At 32.3% G+C, this 20789-nt stretch overlaps 1 protein-coding gene across 4 annotated transcripts; it reads left to right on the top strand.

The window, feature by feature from the left end:
* The first annotated feature begins 650 nt into the window (after window positions 1-650).
* On the top strand, window positions 651-20534 carry LOC123563523 (UPF0602 protein C4orf47 homolog). Of its 4 annotated transcripts, none has more exons than XM_045356366.2 (8): window positions 651-994; window positions 2378-2597; window positions 3567-3704; window positions 4376-4451; window positions 8656-8841; window positions 10016-10191; window positions 11358-11426; window positions 16087-20534. In XM_045356366.2, the coding sequence occupies exons 1-7, from the start codon at window positions 895-897 to the stop codon at window positions 11413-11415; spliced, it is 954 nt and encodes a 317-aa protein (XP_045212301.2). In that variant the 5' UTR covers window positions 651-894; the 3' UTR covers window positions 11416-11426; window positions 16087-20534. The 4 variants fall into 4 exon arrangements, with proteins under 4 accessions (XP_045212301.2, XP_045212300.2, XP_045212303.2 ...); XM_045356365.2 differs by lacking the exon at window positions 4376-4451 and adding an exon at window positions 6178-6253 and having other exon boundaries at window positions 653-994; XM_045356368.2 differs by lacking the exon at window positions 11358-11426 and having other exon boundaries at window positions 653-994.
* Window positions 20535-20789: the final 255 nt, after the last annotated feature.

The following is a 20789-nucleotide window of genomic DNA, read 5'->3' as shown; positions in this document are numbered from 1 at the left end:
AGGCTGTTTCGAGGATTCTGATTTTTCACATGAATTTCTAATTTCAATTTGCGGAAGTACCTTAAAAGACGTCGCGTAATACTGACATACATATTAGCGCCTTAAGATATAACAATTGGGTTTTAATTTGATATCATGTTATAAAGTGAGTATTTCTAAATATGTATACAAAATGCAAAATGGAGCAGTCTTTCAAAGTGAAAGTACCATCTTTATTGTTATCACGTTATGCAAGCTAGACAAGCTTACTGTCGCCGAGTGGCTGCTTTTTAATTTACGACATTTGCAGCCACCGCTGATAAACTATATACGTCGGATTAGTTCGGAAGTATAAAAAGATGGATAGATAGTTATGCAGGTTACTGAACAGCTGAAAAATTGGGCCAAAATTGCAAAATACAGACACCTTCCTCTTTGTTAATGCAGGATCGAGAAAAATATTCACCACCTAAAACAAGATAAATATTGACATATTCAACCAGTATCAGAACTGTGGAAGAAGAAAATAGATAACCTGATTGAATTTTGATCCGAACAGTTAATTTTGAAACTGTCCGATTATATGTTACAGCCGAATTATTGATAAAAGTTGTTCTCGCGGGAAATAAATTATTCGGTTATGTTCTGTTAACATTGGTAAAATTGAATTTCCGTTTCCGCTTGGTTTGTGGGAATCACCATAGCGATTGTTTCAACAAAACCGGAAAGCGGATATATTTTTGGAAATAAATTGAAATCTAGATCAGTTTACCAATGTAGTTGAATTAAATAAACTGATTAGGTGTAGACTGATATTTGCGGTGCAAAGACAAACGCAACTGTAAATGTAAATCTGTTGATAGGAGAGTAGCAAACAGCTTTGGTTTTGGTTCTTCAAAATAATAAACAGCCAAAATGGGTGAAAAAGGTGGAAAAGCCGACATGGACAGAGTGGGTTTATTCCAAGAAATGGGATATGTAACCATAAATGATAAATATAAGAGGCCAGGACATGGTCAGTATCTAAAGTCTTTCAATATGATAATGTAGAACGTGTATAAGGTCTTCATAATTGTATAAATATCATCGCACCACGTAATTTTACGCACACCTGTTTCGATGCCATTTTTGTTTTGACCTCGTTCTCGATTAACTTGGGGTTTCCGATGACGTAGTCACTCGGTGTAATGACAAAAAACATCATGGTTACTTTTACCGATAAAAAAAGTTGGAAAGTTCAGAATTTGAAGATATTTATCAACTTACATTTACCCTATACATGATTTTTAATGTTTCTACTAATGCAAATTTTCATCCATTTTAAAAATGTCCCTGTGGAAGCTTAGATTAAAAAAGTTACTGGAAATTTTGTTGTTCGTCTGCAGCCGACTTTGGTGCTATCAAAGTCTCATCACTGCCATGTGACATATGTAGTCGCACTCATTTTATGCACTGTTTTGGAAGGTGTATGCATTAAATATCAATGCGATCATTACTACACACTTCATTTTTTTTCTCATGTCAAGTAGGCTGCGAACACTGTGTTCATCTAAAGTTTTGTATAAAACAAAATGTGCCAAATTCCTCAGTAAACACTGCAGTCCAGAAAAATGAAAGAAAAAACATCAGACCTTGTGTATTAAAAAAGCAGAGTGATTATTTATGTTCTTAGCCCCTTATGTTCATGAATGTTAAAATGTTTTCAGATTTATTTATATCATTTGGCCTTAATATTGATTATCTACCTGCATCTGCTTTTGTGTCAAGTTTTATTCCAGCATCCATGACAGTTATGGTGTAGCACATTACTTACAGTGATTGCACAATTATTTAAGCCAATCAAAAGCTTCGTTACAAGTATCATGTAAGATGCGTCGAAATAGGTGTGTTAGAAAAAAGTATGGCCGACCACACTAGTTGTTGTTTACCTTTTGATTTCTGGCAGTCAGTTGTTTAGAATAAGATGTTATTGGTATGATTCAATGCATAAAAGGTTAGTGCACATGCAACATCTAATAGAGTTACGTATGTTACTGAATGAAAAAGCGCGGCCATGTTGCTTGTTATGTGCGTCGAAACTGGTGAGTCTGGGATATGCCTAATATGGTATTAGACATGGCTCATTTGGACCAGGTTGATTCATTTGAACCAGAATTTGTGTAAAAATGAAACATATAAACATGTATACATGAGCCAAATGAGCCATTAATTGGTCAAATGAACTATGTAAGACGTAAATGAGCACTTGCATGCACTTTCAGCCATTCTCATTCAGCTTATCAAGATGGCACTGGAAGTTCATAGACAGCAATACAGCTGTCACCTGTTCATTAACAATAGCTTAAAAATAATATATATCTTAAGGAATGTTACTTCACACATAGATATCATATTTCAGTTCAGTTCAATGAAACAGCAACAAAGGGGAAACAGATGCTGCCAGGCGGCAGCAAAACACGATCAGCATTACAGACAGGCTATTTTCAAGATAAATTTGGCAGAATCCTGGAAGGAGAAGCATTCAGTGATCCCATCAAAATACGAAGACAATCCAGATTAAAAGAAGCACAGAAAAATATTGGAAAAGCATTTTTACCTAGTAGTGGAGAAAAACAAATGTAAATAAATGTAAAAGGAGAAGGTTCACTTTTGCACCAAAATGGCCTAAAAACAGAAAGTCTGTAAATTTAGTAAAGAACATGTTTTCTTTCATCAAGTAGTATTGTTTTATCAAACTGCACAAAATATTTTACAATAAATTCATTTTAGAAGAAAATATCGGACATACCTGAAAATAATTTTAACATTATGGGTATGGTAAGCCTTCAGATTTTAATCTAATTTTCAAACATATCTGAAATTTTTGCTATGAGCACAATTGTCGACCACAATAAAAAAATAACCATAAATTCTGTGAAATAAGGTGGAACAATGGTCAAAATATTTTTGTGGTCCTTGAGTGTGCTCACAACTAAAAACATTCCCATATGTCATATGACCTAAATATGGTAAAAATTGCCAGTTTTCCCAAAATTCTGTGATTTCAGCAATATTCATTGACATGTTGTGAACAAAATAATAAATTTATTTATAAAAACCAAATTACTTATAGTAGATAGACATTTTGGTAGCAAAAAAATATATAGTTCTTGCAAATTACAGCCAATTTGAAAATTTTCAAAATTGCATAGGCCATATAAGGCTTAAGTGAACTTTGTCCTTTATTATAAAATTGATGAATTAACTTCTGATATCTTGTCTTCTTTGGAAACTAGTTCCATCATAAATTGTATAACTTATGGCTCTAAGGGATAAATGCGAAACTATTGTAACTGTATATAAATTATAACAAGATACAATACTTCCATGCTTAGCCCTCATAAAATAGAATAATAACTTGATTTATTAATTCAATCTAAGTCTTCTTCTTTTAAAAGACCAAATGAAAAAAGGAACATTAATCTGACTAAATGTTTGTGTGGTGTTTCACATGTAGTCAAGAATGAAACGTCATATACTTGAAGATAAATGTTCTTGAAATGAGTTATTTTTAACATACATGTATCTAATCTTTTGACATACTGCAGGTCAGGGCTTGGAAATCACTATGGAACTCTGAGCGGTCCAATTTCAGCCTTTAGCCCTGTGAGTAAAGCTGGAAAGGACAAGAAAGCTTCTGGTAAAAATGTTATAACAAATCCTGGTAAAAGAGGAACAGGCTTTGGGTATGTATTTATGTATTTTATCTAACATTTACAAAATTCAGGCCTTCCTAAGATAAACTAAAGTTGAAATTGGTACATGAATTTCACCAAAATTGAACTTACTTCAGAGTGTCAGAGTTACTGTGCCTGAATTAGGTTCAGAAATATTTGCCAAGCTGTAATGATTAAGAAATAAATAATGATAACGGTCAAAAAGGTAGAATACCAGATAGAATGCAGTACAGATCTAGAATTGTCTTGAATTCTAACAAGAGCACATTTTTAATGTGCCTTTCATATCATATCTAAATATAAATAAAAAATCTTATATTACACAACTTTTCCAATATAAACAATGTGATATCATGAAAATTGCATTAGTAACATTTGCAATACTATTAAAATGACATGAAATCAAAGTGTCTTCAGATTTTTTAAAATGCTTTCTCTTGTTGCTTTGCTACTCAATGAAATATCAAATCTGATGATGTTTACTTGTTGAGAGATTTTTAGATCTTATGCTGGAACAAACAGAATTTAATATTTCTCTACATTTGAGAAAAGTTTCTATGCTACACATTTTGTAAGTTCAAATTATAAACTAATGAAAACAAAGCAGACTGTGTATATAACTGCACTAATTGTATAATATTGCTTCAACATGATTATGCTTAAAATTTTTTGGATTTCAGCTATGTAGCAGTGACCATAGGAAAGTACCCCCAATATCAGGGTGACTCCTATGATATGCACAGAGAATTAAATAGGGTTGGTGTTCAACTACATCATCTGATGCTTGTTTGACCACTTAACATGTTCATAACACTGTTTTTGTTAACATTTATAACTATTTCAGCCGCGCTATGAGAAAACTAACAAAGTGCATTTGCGACCAGCATGGATCCAGACCAGCCTGCGCATCTGCGCAGTCTGGTCAGGATCCATTTTGTCCGCTAACGGTTTCTCTAATTGCAATAGGCTTTGAAAGCAAACAGCATAGATTCTGCGCAGTCTGGTCTGCATCCATGTTGGTCGCAAATGCACTATGTTGGTTTTCTCATGGTGTGGCTCATTGTGTTGCTGTTGCTGCACAGGCTAGTTGGTTGCATTAATTGAATATACCATATTCTTCCACATATCAACATTTACCTAGAGCTCTAAAATATTAAGTATTTCTCTCAAAATTGTCTGGCTGCAGGATTTCATAATTTCTGAAATGCTAAGCTGTAGAAAATAATCCTTTACTTTATTGCCAGATAAGAATAATAAGTCATAACATTTTGTATTTAATTAAATGTCTTGAAGAGGACAACCTAGAACTGGAGAAATTTAGCAGTTTTATTATATATTTATGTGGTTGAAAATAGTATATTGAAAGAATAGTGGCGGCATATTTTCTAACAGTTTGTTTTTAAACACCCTTTGCTGTACTAATGTGAAAACTGATAGTATTTTTCTGTCCATTCTGAACGAAATAGAAATATACCACAGGTCTCAGGGCACAACTGTGTTATTTTAGTGTGCAACAGTCCATTCTCCCAACACATCACTTTGGTAAATATTTACGACATAGGATAACAGGTCATGATTCCTATCCACTAAGGCCCTAATCTAGATAGAGCTCTCAGTAGAGCTAGGTACACAATGTACCAGAGCAGAATAATGTGCTGTGCTATTCCTTTGACAACAAATAGAAAATTGCCCTGGAATTATTTAGAACACTGTTCTTAGCAGTCAAATTTAAGTTCAGTCATAAACTCAGCCAAAAGATTAGTTCCATAAATAGTGTTAAAATATATAAATATCTGTGTCATTCAATCAACAAAACAGGCAATTATTCTAAAACATATTTTGCCTACCAAGTGTTCAACTTAAGAAAGAAAAAAAAATCTCCATGACAAACCACATTAATTTGTGACATTGCAAACGGTTTTAACTTGTAAGTAGCATTGGGTTCACACTATACTGGGAATTTGTTTATTTGTTTCAGCACCTTAACATGGCTGATTGTTTATTGTTAACTTTTTATTCAGTAGATTCAAAAGGTGGCTTACAATTTGGAAACCTTTCTTCAAACTTAAAAATGAATAAAACTTGACCACAGGTCTGCTAAAACTGTAAAGGGAGAATTTGATAAAAAAAGAAGAATTTTGGTAATGAGGACATTTATAACCTGTTACATGTTTTAATACGCTAAATCTATTATTAGTTATTTACTGTAAAATCATGTATTTTCTTGGCAGCGAAATTTCCTTTTTTGTTGTGTGGGGGGGGGGGGGGGGGGGCGGCGGAGCAAAATGGCTATTTGTTCATTGGAATTCAATTTCATGATTTCATGGATTAACTAAGCCGCAAAATGTATGAAAATCAGTATAAAATTTAACAGTACAGTTAATTTATTGTTTTAGTTTAATACTTGTAAGCCATCTGTGCTAGAGCTGTGTGATTGTTTGAGTTTGTGTTTCTGAGTTTGGCTTATATGTCTTATTAACAGCTTTGTTGGTGTAACAATTGGCTCATACCCTCCGTACCAGAGTGATCGATATGAGCGGGCACGGGAACTTGCAAAGGTTTGATACCCACATCCTCTTCATCTTGCAAACTTCTCTGTCTTAGCAGGCAAACAAATCAAAATAAGACCAAATCATACAAAACAATATGGTTTGTGGTATATTTTGTAGATGATAATTGAAAATCTTTTGAAAAAAAAAAGCTTGCATATATCTGTAATAGTTTGTTTTTCATATTTGATAAATGAAGGTAACAAATTGACAAGACTGAACAAAAATACCAGAATGTGTGCACCTGTTCTAGCCATAGCAGTTTGTTCGTTGGAGCCATTTAGGCCTTAGTATTAGTACCTGTGTTAATATTGGTATCTGTGTTAAGGCTTTTTACTCAACTATACGCAGTATATGGAGAGCTGTCCCACTTACCTTTGTGTATGCATCCCCGTCCACACCTTGGTGCAAGTTTGATGCACTTTCGCTTTATTTCTGTTATTTCTTTATGGATTTGCTTCAGACTTGAAATATTATATATTCCTCATCATTACTGACTTCATATCAGACAAGGTCCATAACTTTCACAGCAGTTTTTCACAAATTATTTTACTGGTTAAAGTTTTATATAGAGGATAATTGTTGGTTTCGGTGTAATATCACGTTATAATTTCACCGAGTGGGCACCAAAAGTGATATTTTCACGAGTGGCGCAGCCACGAGTGAAAATAACAACTGTTGGTGTTCACGAGTGAAATTACCGTGATATTACATCGGTGCCAACAATTTTTCTGTTTATTTTATGTCTAAAACTTTACTTTTGTTGTGTTTATTTCAATAAAATGTCGAAATTTGCGGGAAATTTTACCAGGAAGCATCGCAAAGATGACGTCATTTTAACGACGTCATCGTCATATTGTTTCCGGCTTTCAGTACGCTCGGTAAACTTTTTGACGTTAATCCGGGTATCAGATTTGATAATTTTCACTGAGTGGCCAGTGAGTTTATCAGGATATAATTCACCGTTATATTTCGATAAACCACCGAAAAACATAAAATAATGCACTTTAACTCCATTTCTGTTATTATTAAATGGATTTAATTCGAACTTAAAATAGTTCTTTCACATCATTGCCCAGATCATACGACACAAGGTCCATAACTTTGGCACCAATTTTTCATGAATTATGCCCTCTTCTTACTTAGACTTTCAGGTTGATTTTGATGCATTTCAGTATATATGTCTTATCACAGAATGGATTTGATTCAAATTTAAAATAGTTGTTCCTGATTATCACACACACCGTAATGATACAAGAGTGATAACTCTTGTGCCAATATTTCATGAACAGTGCCCCCTTTTTACTTTTGATGCACATTAACTATATCTTACCTTATGGATTTTATTCAGACTTAAAATAGCTCTCCTGCATTATCACCTTCATCATTTGAAAAAAAGTCCATAACTCTAGCAGAAATATTTTATGAATAATGCTCTTTTCTTTGGAATTTCAGTTTAATTTTGATGCTTTTTCACCATGTTGAATGAATTTGGTAAAAAATTGAAATGGTTGTTACACATCAATACCCATATTGTGTGCCACAAGGGCCATAACTGTAGCACCAATATTTGAATTATGCCCCCTGTTTACTTAGAATTTAATGTTGACTTTGTGATGGACTTTTGCTCTATCTTGATTTCATGCAAATTTAAAATAGTTGTGCCACTTGATATGACAGAGGATGCATTACACTTACAGGAATATTCTATGAATTATGTTGCTTTTGTACTAAGTAAATGTTTTGTTACACTTTCACTCTATATGTGATATTTCTAAATACATCTGACTCAGACTTAGACTATTGTCCAATGTCATCATCCACATTGGGGTTATTAAACACTCCAGTGATTGCTCCAGCTTTCTCAGATGTGCCTTTTTCACTATCCAGCATCAAAATAGTGGAGCTAACTGTCTCCTGTGACAGCTCTTGTTTTTTTCCTGGACTCGACATGTGAATGTGAAAAAATCACAAAATAAAGACAGAGGAGTTTAAGGAGCACTTAACTAACTTGATAAATGCTTGTTAAAATAAACTTTAGATTCAAAGAAAATAAATGATAGAAAAAGAGAGAACTAAATTTGATGTGTTGTTTCCAACTAGAAGACACCACAAGTGAGTGACATACTCTGACATTCAATATTAATAATATGTTGTAGTGATGGTCTAAACACACGGTTAGAAGTTATAAAAAAAAAAAAAAAAAAACACTTTGGATTTTAGTTCCCAGTTCCAATGTATCTCTATTAATCATATGATTTAATAATGCAGAATACATGTAAATATAAGGAAATATTAGTTTAGGATAAACATGTATTTTAATTGCATCTATATATTTATATTATTCATGTAAAAAGATACTTCATTTTCATGTGAAAAGTATCCTTAAACTATTCTTTTCATATGTGCAGAAAGAAATAGCTTCACACAAAAATGCAACTAAAGGAGGGGCATTCAAACTCAACATGCATCCAAGAGCGTATTTTGATGTAAACCCATACAATTCAGACAAGTTACCAAAGCGCAGTTCTTCTGCTGGCATAGCTTCAAGAAAAGATGACTCTAAACCATTCAAGCCTAGTTCTCCTGGTAAAAAGGTAAGGAAAATATTTATTTTTGCTATAAGATGGTCTTGCAGGTAGAACTTACTTATGACATAAGACCTTAAGTCTGACTCACTAGTCTTTTTGTTTTTGTTGGGTTTAACATCACATTGACACAATTATAGGTCATTAGACAACTTTGACTCATTAGTCTAACGGTAGTGTTATACAAATAGTTTCAGTAGGTTTTGAATAAAACTTACAACTTTTAAAATACATGTTTGCAATCAACACAGGTAAATAAAATTGTTTGTTATAAGTTTAATAAATTGTTGACATTCCTGAAAGCTTGTCAGGGACAGTGTCATATTTCTGAATCTTGATTGAAACTGTTACATTCCAAGTAGTTTGAACATGTCTATTTAACTCCTATTTTCAGGGAAGCCAGTTTTATATGATTGTCAAACTTGATAATACATTTACCTTGATGTAATACCACACTGTATGTGCAGTCTTGGATATTTCAAAAAAGATGAAAGGTTTTTGAAAATTTACCTTCAACAAAGTCAGTGATTATGGTGGTACATTGCATTTAAAGGAACAATGTCGTAGCCATTTCACAAACAATTTCTGCCAAACAACTAAAAAACACTTATGCCTAATACATTGCTTTTTAATTTCATAGAACTATTGCCAGTGGTCACAGATGATCTCTGATGGTTTGAGAGTCAACAGATTGAAAGTCACAGTGAACTTGAAATTGAGATGTTTTCTGATCCATATGGCTTTCAAATTTCATAGAATGATTGCCTGTTGTCATGAGATAACTCCTGTAATTTTGGTGTCATTACCTCAAAGTTTAAGGTCACAGTAACCTTGAGATTGAAGGCAATTTCTGATAAATTACTGGAAAATACTTGAGCCTGTGACCGCTGTCTTCATGAGATGGTTGCCTGTACTTGACATCATTTGGTCAAAGGTCAAGGTCACAGCATACAAAATTACATACCCAGTTCGCAGCCTCTAACATGCCATCATATCGGGAATATGTATTTTTATAAAGAGCCCTTGTTAACAAACTGTCATGTTAATGGATACAGTTTGTTTTGTTGTTTTTTTTTCAGTTAGGCTAATAAATACAAAAATGTATTGTCTCACTTAATTAAAGTAAATAAATGTATCAAATCTTTCACTTAAAAATAAGTTAATGTATCATATTGCTTTCTAGCCTGGAGGTGCAAAGATTGGTACTTTTGATCCTTACCCAAGTCACTCAGCAGATCCTTACAAGGTGAAGGTCGTCCGTTCAGTCAATATAGTGAACAAAAGCGGAAAGACTTTTATGCCATCCCAGGGACCAAAGAGCAAGCCAATGACGTCTATAATCAACCAAAATGTTATGAAGTACGTACATAATATTTCAGTTCAATTTATTGTTATCGTTTCAGTTTAATTATGGAGAAAGCTTGAATACAATGCAGCATCACAACCATTTTTATTTTCAGTATATTTCAGCACCATGTATTTGACTACTTTTATCTATGCACTGTTTAGAGATATAATTGTTTCAGTGTACACTTATACCAATAGAAATAGATGCACTTGATATTTTGAAATCAGTGCTGCCAATAACTCCGTGAAAGAGCTTTACATTATCAGAATTGAAATTTGAAGTGAATTTGTGTTTATTAAGCATGCTAGTTTACGATACAGATATTTTCTTTGACTGCAATAGTTATTTTGATGCTGATGTTTTTTTTTGCAAAGTATACCACGTGAAAAGCTTAAAAGCTTTTAGCTAGCTGCTGCAGTGGGTGATTATTGCATGAAATTTTATATTGTTTGATTCATTAGCATATTCTTGGAACTTTTTCAATTATAAGTCACATATACATGTGCTCATTGTACTTTGTTTTGTAGCAGAGAAACATGTGTTATCTCTATGAGACATCATTTTATAAAAATCAAACACAAGAACCAAACATAATTTTTTTAGATTTTTGCATTCCATCGTCTTTAGAAAATAAGAATTTTAGAATAACATGTGACATAAGATCTGTTCAATAACGGCATTAGATAAAATATGACATAATCGTTTCCAAAAATACATTTTTCATTTCATGAAGAGTGTATGTAGATATGTATCAAACAATATCAAACTGCCTTTATAATTTTATTTATTTTTACTTTGTCCCCTATTATACATTTTTCATACAGATTTTGTGATATTTCTTTATATTTTCTCATTGATATGCTATTCTGTATTGCATAATATATATCTACCCCAATCTTAGATATCAAACTAGATTGATTTATTGTTAAAGCATTTTTATTAAAAAAACAAATTCTTAGTTGGTGAACTTTTCAGTTTGTGTACAATATGAAGGAAATTGAAATTCAATGACAGGATTTTCCTGTTACCAAAATTATGAAGTAATGGGTTGGATCAGTATTTCATACAAAATACCTGAAAGTTCATCACAAAGCAATACAAGTTTTTCATTTGAAATTACTCCTAGCTTAGCTTGATGTTGAAAATAACTTACGCTTTATTTTATTATGGTGATTAGACACCAGGCCGATATTTTAAAAGCTGTGCAAGCAAAAGCCCTGACAGGTCGAGTATGAGAGAGTTAAGGGTGAGTTGGTATACGCATGAGACGGTTGCTATGGTAACTGCTTGTTCCCGCCGTTTTTGCTTCATCTATATGTTTCAAATATTTATTCTTCATTTGTTGCATAATTTATACAATTCATTGCTTAAAGTCATAAGCTGCATTAAAAAAGAAGCAGGCAATGCATATATGCTGATTAATTTGCATAATTCATTTCATATAACGTGCCATTTATATCAGATACCAACATAACTTTACATCGACTTGCTTGATAGAGACCCATAGGACATTGTTTTGAGGTACAATACAAATCAAAATATTTTTGCTTCATACAAAATTTTTGATGAATTGAAGGTGATCAGAACAACTTTATTAGATCATATGTAGGCACTTACTTATTGCTGCCAAGTAACAGGTTATTTTTACATGATGCTAATTTTGACTTTTATAAATGGCCCACTCGTGTCTGATATAAAAATTATTTATTTATTTGTCTACATGTATTTATAAAAATACAAAAAAAAGTCCTGTAAAATTAAATGATCTGTTTTTCCTGAAATCTGTAAACTTTTATGGCAACAAAAATGTAGATGTCACCTCTCTGTCAACCCATCTCCTCAAGTACAATTGCAATATACCTATGTTAGTTTAATGTGGGATAGTTAAGTAAGAAGTTGATGTATTACAGATTAGTGCCAGATAAGATACACAACCTGTACAAGATTGCCACTCAGTGATACTGGTACCTTGTGTCGTTTGTCAGTCTGTCTGTCTTTGTGACTTTGTGTTTTAGGCAATTAAATAGAACTTTATATTTTAACATTAAGGTAACTTGCAAGTTAGTTAAATTCTTGCCTTTCAGACTTTGATTTCAAACCGAGTTGCAAAAATCCTATTTTTGGGGTAACGATAAAGGAAGAGTTAATTTTCTGGAAATTCCTAGACATAATGGTTATGCTAAAAGTCTATGTATATAAAAATTGAATGTAGTTTTCTGTATAATTTCTAAGCAGATTTTCATTTTTTATATATGCCCTTTTAGGGAGTATAGTTATTTGAAGGCACTTAATCTTGTTGGTGTTCATACTCGGTTGTCGAGTTTTGGGGTTTTGTAAGTTTATACCTAATTTTATTGTTTCGGTCATATCTTGTAAACAGATGGGTTTTAATTAACTTGCATTGAATTTTTAATTGTACACAAGTAGTAGATAACATTGGCTATTTCCTGTCCGAGTCAAGGTCAAGCTCGACATTTCGAAGAAAAGTAGAGTCATTGCATGGGCATGTCCGTCATTAATTTTGTAATCGAATATGATTTCAAATTTATTGCTATAAATGTTATTCACATAAGACGACGGCCGGGCATAACCCAAGGTCGGTTTGATTACAGAGTTAGTCCCTTTAACTTAAATGGAAGTATAAGTTTTGATGGCGTCTATCGGTACAACTTGTGTAACATGTATGGATTTCAAATAACTTGGCATAGTTGTTTTCAAGTAAGACGAGTAGGCATGAAAGGTTTTAATCAAGATCAGGTCACACTTACGAATATTTAAAAGGTAGAGCTTTGGCATTTCTGGCGTGTGGGCCATACTTTGTAACCAATGTTTTTAATTTAACTGGTCTGAGTATCATTGTATATGATTGAAAACTTCACGCGCAGTACTCAGATGTACATCAGGTCAAGGTCCATGCGTGTAAATTGGCATTTTTACATAATATTGATGGCCGTGTCTGGTATAGTTTTGCGTCAGCTGGATTGTTTTAAAAATATTACTCTTTGATTTGTACAGTAATCAACGTTGTTCGGGAAGAATGCTTCTGTAGTCAAGCAGTTCCTACCTCATCCCATAGCTCTTGTTAATGTGCCTACTCCAGGCATTTTAACGTATAGACGCTCTTTTCATTTAAAGGAATGATCATATTTCATCAAATCTTTATTAATGCTTCATTCAAGGACTTAAATATTACTATGTTGGGTTGCTGTTATACATCTGAGTAGTGGGGTTTTGTTGAGTTCTAAATCTTAACTGTTATATTACAAATTTATAGTCTTACAACATAGAAACAAGGGTTTATCCTGCTTGATTTTTTGTGTGAAAAGTTTTTATGTCAGCGATTTTTTCTAATAACAAGGTTATGGGCTCGCCCATCGTATGACATTGCAGCGTGCATCCATATTCTTGCCACACTGATGGTTAAAGTTTTGTATGTAAACGTTGTTGAGAACCACTTGTGGTTTAATTTGGGTTTACCAACAATTTGTTCACTAGGGGTAATATTTTACTCTCGTTATTTGCAATTCCTTAACTCTTTGACTGTTTTCAAATTATGCCACATGAGTTTGATTATGACATTTGTTAAGTTTATGTCATTAAGCTGTTATGCTCTTGTATACTTAATGTTAATTGTGATGAAATTTAACACACATGTTCATTACTTATCTGACATCAATCAAGCATGTCGCATGGTATTTTTTTGCTTTCATTTACATTTTTTAGTAACTAGATTTTTCATAAATGTAAGTTTGATGAATCTGGACAATTTCGTTGTCTGTTTCGTCGGGTGTGATCCACCACTACGATCAGTCCCGTTACTTTACGGTGCAAGTAGTTTTGTTCTATTACACTGTGTGATTCATCAATGCAGTGTGTGTAAGTGCAAAGTGCACAGAGTTTTTTGTACTATATGACTTATCATTTCACTGTCTGCTGATAACTCCATCTTATTTTTTTATCAATAATTATTGTATACCAATTCGCATTTGTTGTTGGGTATTGTAGAAATGATTGGGAAGATTAGATTGTCATGTAACTCAGCAGGGTATTTTATATTTGGATGTAGGTTTTAGAACTTAGTAACTTTTTCTGTCATGATGTGATTAGACTAAGCAATCCATAACTCCATTACGGTTAACCATTAGCACAGTTCGAATTAGATTATTAAGCTATTAGCTGTCTTAAATAGGACGAGACGTTGCTGGTCCTCCAACTTTTTTAACTGACCATTTTTACTTAAAGATGTCTATATCTTTTACACTGTTGAATACTTGAAAGCTATTTTAAGTTCGACATTTACAGAAAAGAATATGCACTAGCCCAAACAATTACTCTTAATCTGTTAAAGTTTTGATAATCCAAATATCTCTGTTATTTCAAAAGCTGTTTATTTGAATTAAATGTTATTTACATAAAGTTACACCAGTGAAATAATCCCCATAACTCTTGTTGAATTATGACAGAGTTATGTCCCTTTTTAACTTAGAATTTTTTGGTTAAAGTTACATAAAGTTTTTACTGGCAAAGTTCTGATTCAGAGTAAAGCACTGAGAACTCATGTATGTTTGATTCTAGCATAAAATTGCTGTCATAGTTGTTTTCTAAGGGTAAATGAGATAGGATGAAATGTGTTTTAATAAGATCATTTGCTGTTCACACACATTTTAAACTTGAATATTTGAAGAACAGGTAGAGCTTTTGGACCCATTCTCTGGCATCTGTGCCAGCTTTTGAATCCAAAGTTTTTATTTTTAACTGGTCTGAGTAATCACTCTTAGTAATGGATTGAAACTTCACACGATTGTTCATCATGATGATCTGACATGCAGTGCACAGGTTCCATGCCTGTACTTGGCATTTTTACAAAATTATGCCCCTGTTTGGTAAAGTTTTTGAACGTCAGCTGGAATCTCAGTACTTTTAAAAAATCATTCCTCTTTTTTGACTTCTATATTCATTAATTCAACTTTTTTGTGAAAATGCTTTTGAATAGTCAAGCATTGCTACCCTTCCACAGCTCTTGTTATATGTGCCTACTCCATGGCAAAATTTTAAGGTATAAGAGCCCTCTATTATACAAGTCTAAAAGGAAATGAACACTAAAACTGACATAAGACTCATTTTATTTAGCTTCTTCAATGTTTTATGCTAGACTAGTGTTAACACATGTTGATTGCTTGTTATACCATCTGCAGAAAGTGGATTTTTGTTGCCGTCTCCCTAACAGGCTCAGACACCAGTTAATCACACAGAATTCTGAAGATGTTACAACATAAGAAAACATGTGTTATCCCTGGCTTGATTTTTTTGTCAGTTGACAAAGTACTATCAAAAGTATGTCAAGCATTTTATTTTCTTCAATAAACAATGGTTGATGCTCAGACCACATCAATTATGACATAATAGCAGCGTGACATCATATTCTTTGCCACACTGATGGATAAAGTTTAGCATAGGTGTTATCAGTTTGTTAGAGACCTTGTGGTTTATCATTTGGTTTACCAAAAATATTTGTTCATCATTCAGGTGCTCGGATATTTAACCTCTCGTTTAATTCCTGCATATCTTAACTCTTGACCATGGTTTATCAGATGATATACAACATGAAGGCTTGATTATCTGATCATTTGATTAAATTTTAATAATTATATATTAACACTATAGTTTCATGGTTCTTGTTTACCGGGTACTATAATTTTTTAATATAGTGATGAAAATTGTAAGCAGTAAGGTAAGATGTGATTTACTTATATGATAATAAATTCAAGTCATTTTGGACATGGTATTTTTTTCTTGCCTAATTATTCTACATTTTTAATGTGTAAATTAAGAAAGATTTTTTCAAAATTGGTAAGTTTGAATAAAGAATCTGTGAAATTTCAGTTTGTCTTGTTTTCTGTTTTCAGGAGTGTGAATCCAACCAACTACAGATCAATCACCTGTTTAACCTTCTAACGATGCAAGACAACCTAGTTTATGTTCTAATTGACACTATGTGCATTCATCAATGCAGTTGTTTTAAACGTGCAAGTGACAGGAGTTTGTTTGTACCATATGACTTTCATTTCTCTGTCCCTGCTGAATATATTTACCATCCTTATATTTTCTTATCAAAATAAATTATACTGTATACCAAATTTCAGCATTTGTGTGGATATATTGTAAAAACTGCATTGAGAAAGGTCAGAATGTCAGAAACTCAAGCAAGGGGGTATTTTTATATTTTGGTGTAGTTTTAATGACACCAAAATAAAGTGAATTTTTTGCTGTTCAAGTTCTGATGTGGATTATTTATGATTAAGAAATCCTAATACTTCATATCCAGGTAACCATAGCAACAGTTCAAATTAGAATGTTATTGAAGTTATTAGTCTGTCTCTGACATACAGGACATGATGTCTGTGGTGCATAATTTATTTAACGTACCCATTTTTACTTAATATGTCTATATCCTATATATACATAAAATCTATGAAAATAAACTTTGTAACAATATATGAGCCGTGCCATGGGAAAACCAACATAGTGGGTGTGCGACCAGCATGGATCCAGACTGGCCTGCGCATCCGCGCAGTCTGGTCAGGATCCATGCTGTTCGCTAACAGTTTCTCCAATTCCAATAGGCTTTAAAAGCGAACAGCATGGAGCCTGACCAGACTGCGCGGATGCGCAGGCTGGTCTGGATCCATGCTGGTCGCACACCCACTATGTTGGTTTTCCCATGGCACGGCTCATATTTATAAATTGTATTCAACAGTATTACATGAACCAAGAATATGCAAGAAAAAAAAATTATACTCTATAATCTGCTTAACATTTATAGAAATCTGCACTGCCACAGAGTCCTACATTTATGAGAAAAACTGTACATATTTCTGTATATTAATATTGTGCTGTACAATAAATTGCTGTTTGACAAATTACTCAGAAATATCCTCCATTTATGCAGTTATGCACAGCTGTCCAGTAAAACCAGTCAGTTCTTGAAAATGACACAAATTATTTTTTTAAAGTCTGTTGTTGCCATATGGAATAGAAGCTTTTGTTACGGGACTTTTGAGTATTTTAAACTGCATTAGTAGCTTTATTTCATCCAATGTCCATTTATTAGTATAGATAGGTAAATTACACTGTAACATCTAGATTCATAGGTTTATTATTATGTTTGATTTGATTTGTTCGGATGTATATTTCTCTCTGACAGTTCTTTCACACACCTGTTGGTCAATGAAGAACTGAATATCAATTTCAGCATGTGTAATTGTGCATCCTTTCCAATGAAAAGTGAAAAATACATAATTCCTGGAATTTTGACTCTTGTTAATATGGAATAATATCTACCTATTACAAAAGGCAGAAATCCGACATGGACATTTATAAATTAGCTGGAATATTTTGGAGAGGTTAATTTGTAAATGAAGACTGAAAATGGGTGAATATAGCCAATTTTTTAAACTGAAAACCAAGTAATATATATACTGTCAATATACTTCAGACAAATGCAGCAACTAAGTCTTTTGCTAAGCTCAATGCTTTCGGGGATCCTATTTTAAAAACAAAAAAGATTTTCAAATTGATATTTTGTCAAAGTATTTTGGAATCCTAGACTAGATGGGAAGTAAACTGGCACTGTAAGAGAAGAATATATTCAGTCTGAACCAACTCATCAGAAGCTAAGGCTGTGATCCACATTTTTATTTTATGTAAATTTTATTTCTTTTGTTACATTATTTTATGTTTTCTTTGTCACAAAATTATATATATTTTTGTGTATATGTACTTAGATCTTCTTCCAATATGTACTTAGATCTTCTTCCATAGAGTGAGTGACAGGCAGACACAACTTTGTCAATAAACCATCATAATAAAATCAAGGTGTTATAGCCCCAAATTGTAAGCTATATTACATTTTTTATGCATTTATAATTCTTAAACATTCCATCTGGAGCACATTTGAATATGATACCAGTATTGTAGATGGGATGATATTCATGATGGTGTTCTTCCGCAAATATTTTGAAAACAGAGCAACTAGGAAATTTTAAACAATAAAACCCCAAGAAGTATAACCAGCTCTGATGCAAGAATTCTTAACAAAGCAAATATTGCTGGTGTCTATCAAATCACCATATCAAATTAATGTGAGATATAACCAGTCAATAGTTCAAGTAAGTATGAGATCAAAATCTAAATGTTTCCATGGTTATAAAATTTCTAAATTGTAATTTAAAATGATTTATCAAGAACAAAAACTGCACTTTTGAAGAACGAAATTTAATAAATAATTTTAAATGTTTTAAAGTTGATTTATTGCAGAAAATAAATGCTGGTTATTTGAAACCACAGGTAGGTAATGCTGTTTTGTAATAAACAAGTGTAAAGTTTTCGAAAAATGTATAAAATAACTGTTCTACAAAAATGTTAATTATTAATTGTTAAGATTTAACCAGTTATCGAATGTCTTTCTGTATAGTTGAAAGTTAACATCATTTATTGTATTGTTATATAGTTTTCATTGTAAATTCATTGTTATACTATATACCTCTTGCATGCATGTATTTTATGTCTATAATTGCTTATATAAGACAATATTTAGTTGGCCTTTACCCATTATTGTTAGCCTTAATAAAAACGTGTCTTAAAATTATCATTGCAAATTGACGGTAACTTACATTTTTAAAATACCATATATTTATGCTGCATCAGATATTGATCTTTTGTTAAATTGTTGCCTTAGATAATGTAATGTACATGAAGTATGAAAGTGATAAATTGGGATTGATTTACAATGCTTTTATTTTAACTAATATTCATATAAAGAGCAAGAAGTGAATTTAAAACAATCATGAATATTCAGCAGGATTATTGCAAGAAGAACAAACCCTAAGAAGCGTGAGTTTGTAGTAACACAAACTTAAATTGATGCAATGCCTAAATTAATGTAGTGTACCAGGTAGGTTGTTTTCTTGGAATGCCATAAAATATATTTGATTTTTACAAATAGTTGTCTTGACCTTCTATATTTATAATATCATCAGTCCTTGTATTATGTAGGAAAACTGTTGGTGATGAAAAATATAAATCATTTTTGATAGATTTCTTGTTATAAGGAAGAACAACCATTTTCTACATTCCAAAACATTTTTATTCTAGAGTGACATATTTTTGTACAACAGCATTATTTGTATTCATATTTTAATGACAACATGTATCTTATGTGCATTTTTGTAATGAAGAACTAAAAAATGCCTCAGTGTAACATATTTGGTTTGTATGTAAACCATTATTCTGATATTTATTAAGGTAGCCTTACAATGCTGTCTGGCTTGAAAAGATTTTGTTTCATTATTAAATCTATATTTACAGTCCTTTCCATTGGCCTAGATGTAGTCACATGATCAATGATAAAAAATTTGTATTGACTTGAAGGCGGAGCCAAAAACACATACTAACCTCCCACAGACATTGTACACAATTTACCACGAAAAATGACCAAAGCCTGTAGATATTTGTATTTAATGTTTATACTTATGAGTAGGCTGGATTTAATAATAAAACAATTGTTGCCTTTTAAGTTCTGTTGATATGTGTCCCTCGGTCGATATCGCTTTTATCAGGTCGATATATCCACATATTGACTTCACCAAAAGGCAATAATTGTATATTAATTGAAATGGATAATTGTTATTTAAAATGAATTTTTAGGTCCTCGAGTAATAGAATTGTTAAATGTGGCTTTACATGTATGTGATAATGTTATATAAAACTGCTGATACCTGTATACCTGAAAATAATTTATATATTACATAATTTTGTAAATGAGATAATTTTTGTATAAAACAGGTGATATTTTGCTGTTGTTTGTGTATAATTGATGTATAACTGTATTTCACAGCATTGTATGTTTGCCAAATTAAATAGAATTGCACAAAATATTTAATATTTCATTCACACATTTTTTTTTGATCACTGAACAGTTTTTTGACTCAATAAATAAGCTTTTCTCCTTAAAAATAATATTATCTTCATTAAAAAAAACATTTTGTGCTAAGCTGAGGCAATAAATAATTTCTGTTAAACAGAAGTTTTATACACACGACTTGTCCTTTGATTAAGTCTGCTGCTGTTGTTGCACACCTTTTACTGCTGATGTTAATGACAATGTTGCTGTCTTTCCCAATGTTCTCCAAACCAGATACTATATTGTTTATGCATCTTAAAAAGTCAACTGAAAATGTATCATATACTACATGGTTCACATTTGATGAAACTGCCTTGTTGGCATTTTTTGTGTGTGAATTTTTGTACTTACTTAAGAAATATTAAAGGGTGAAGTCTTCACCATTGGAATTGAGATTGACTTTGTCTTTATTTATCTTGATTAAATTATCTATAAAAAGAGCCATTTGTAAAACATATAAGCCTTCACTGATGATGGCCTGTTGGAGGAAATCGAGTTGTAGTCTGCATCCTTGAACCTAATGACCCAAAGAACAGTAGGAGTCATCTACTGACCACAGTCAAAATGTGCACTATAAGTGTGATGGCCATAGGCCATAGCATTCTCAAGTTATATATCCTAAACCCTTTTAAGCCTCGGGTATGCTGT

This window comes from Mercenaria mercenaria, chromosome 2, assembly GCF_021730395.1.
Source record: "Mercenaria mercenaria strain notata chromosome 2, MADL_Memer_1, whole genome shotgun sequence".
NCBI lineage: Eukaryota > Metazoa > Mollusca > Bivalvia > Venerida > Veneridae > Mercenaria > Mercenaria mercenaria.
The sequence above is the reverse complement of the archived record's forward strand: the minus strand, read 5'-3'. Positions and strand labels throughout refer to the sequence as shown.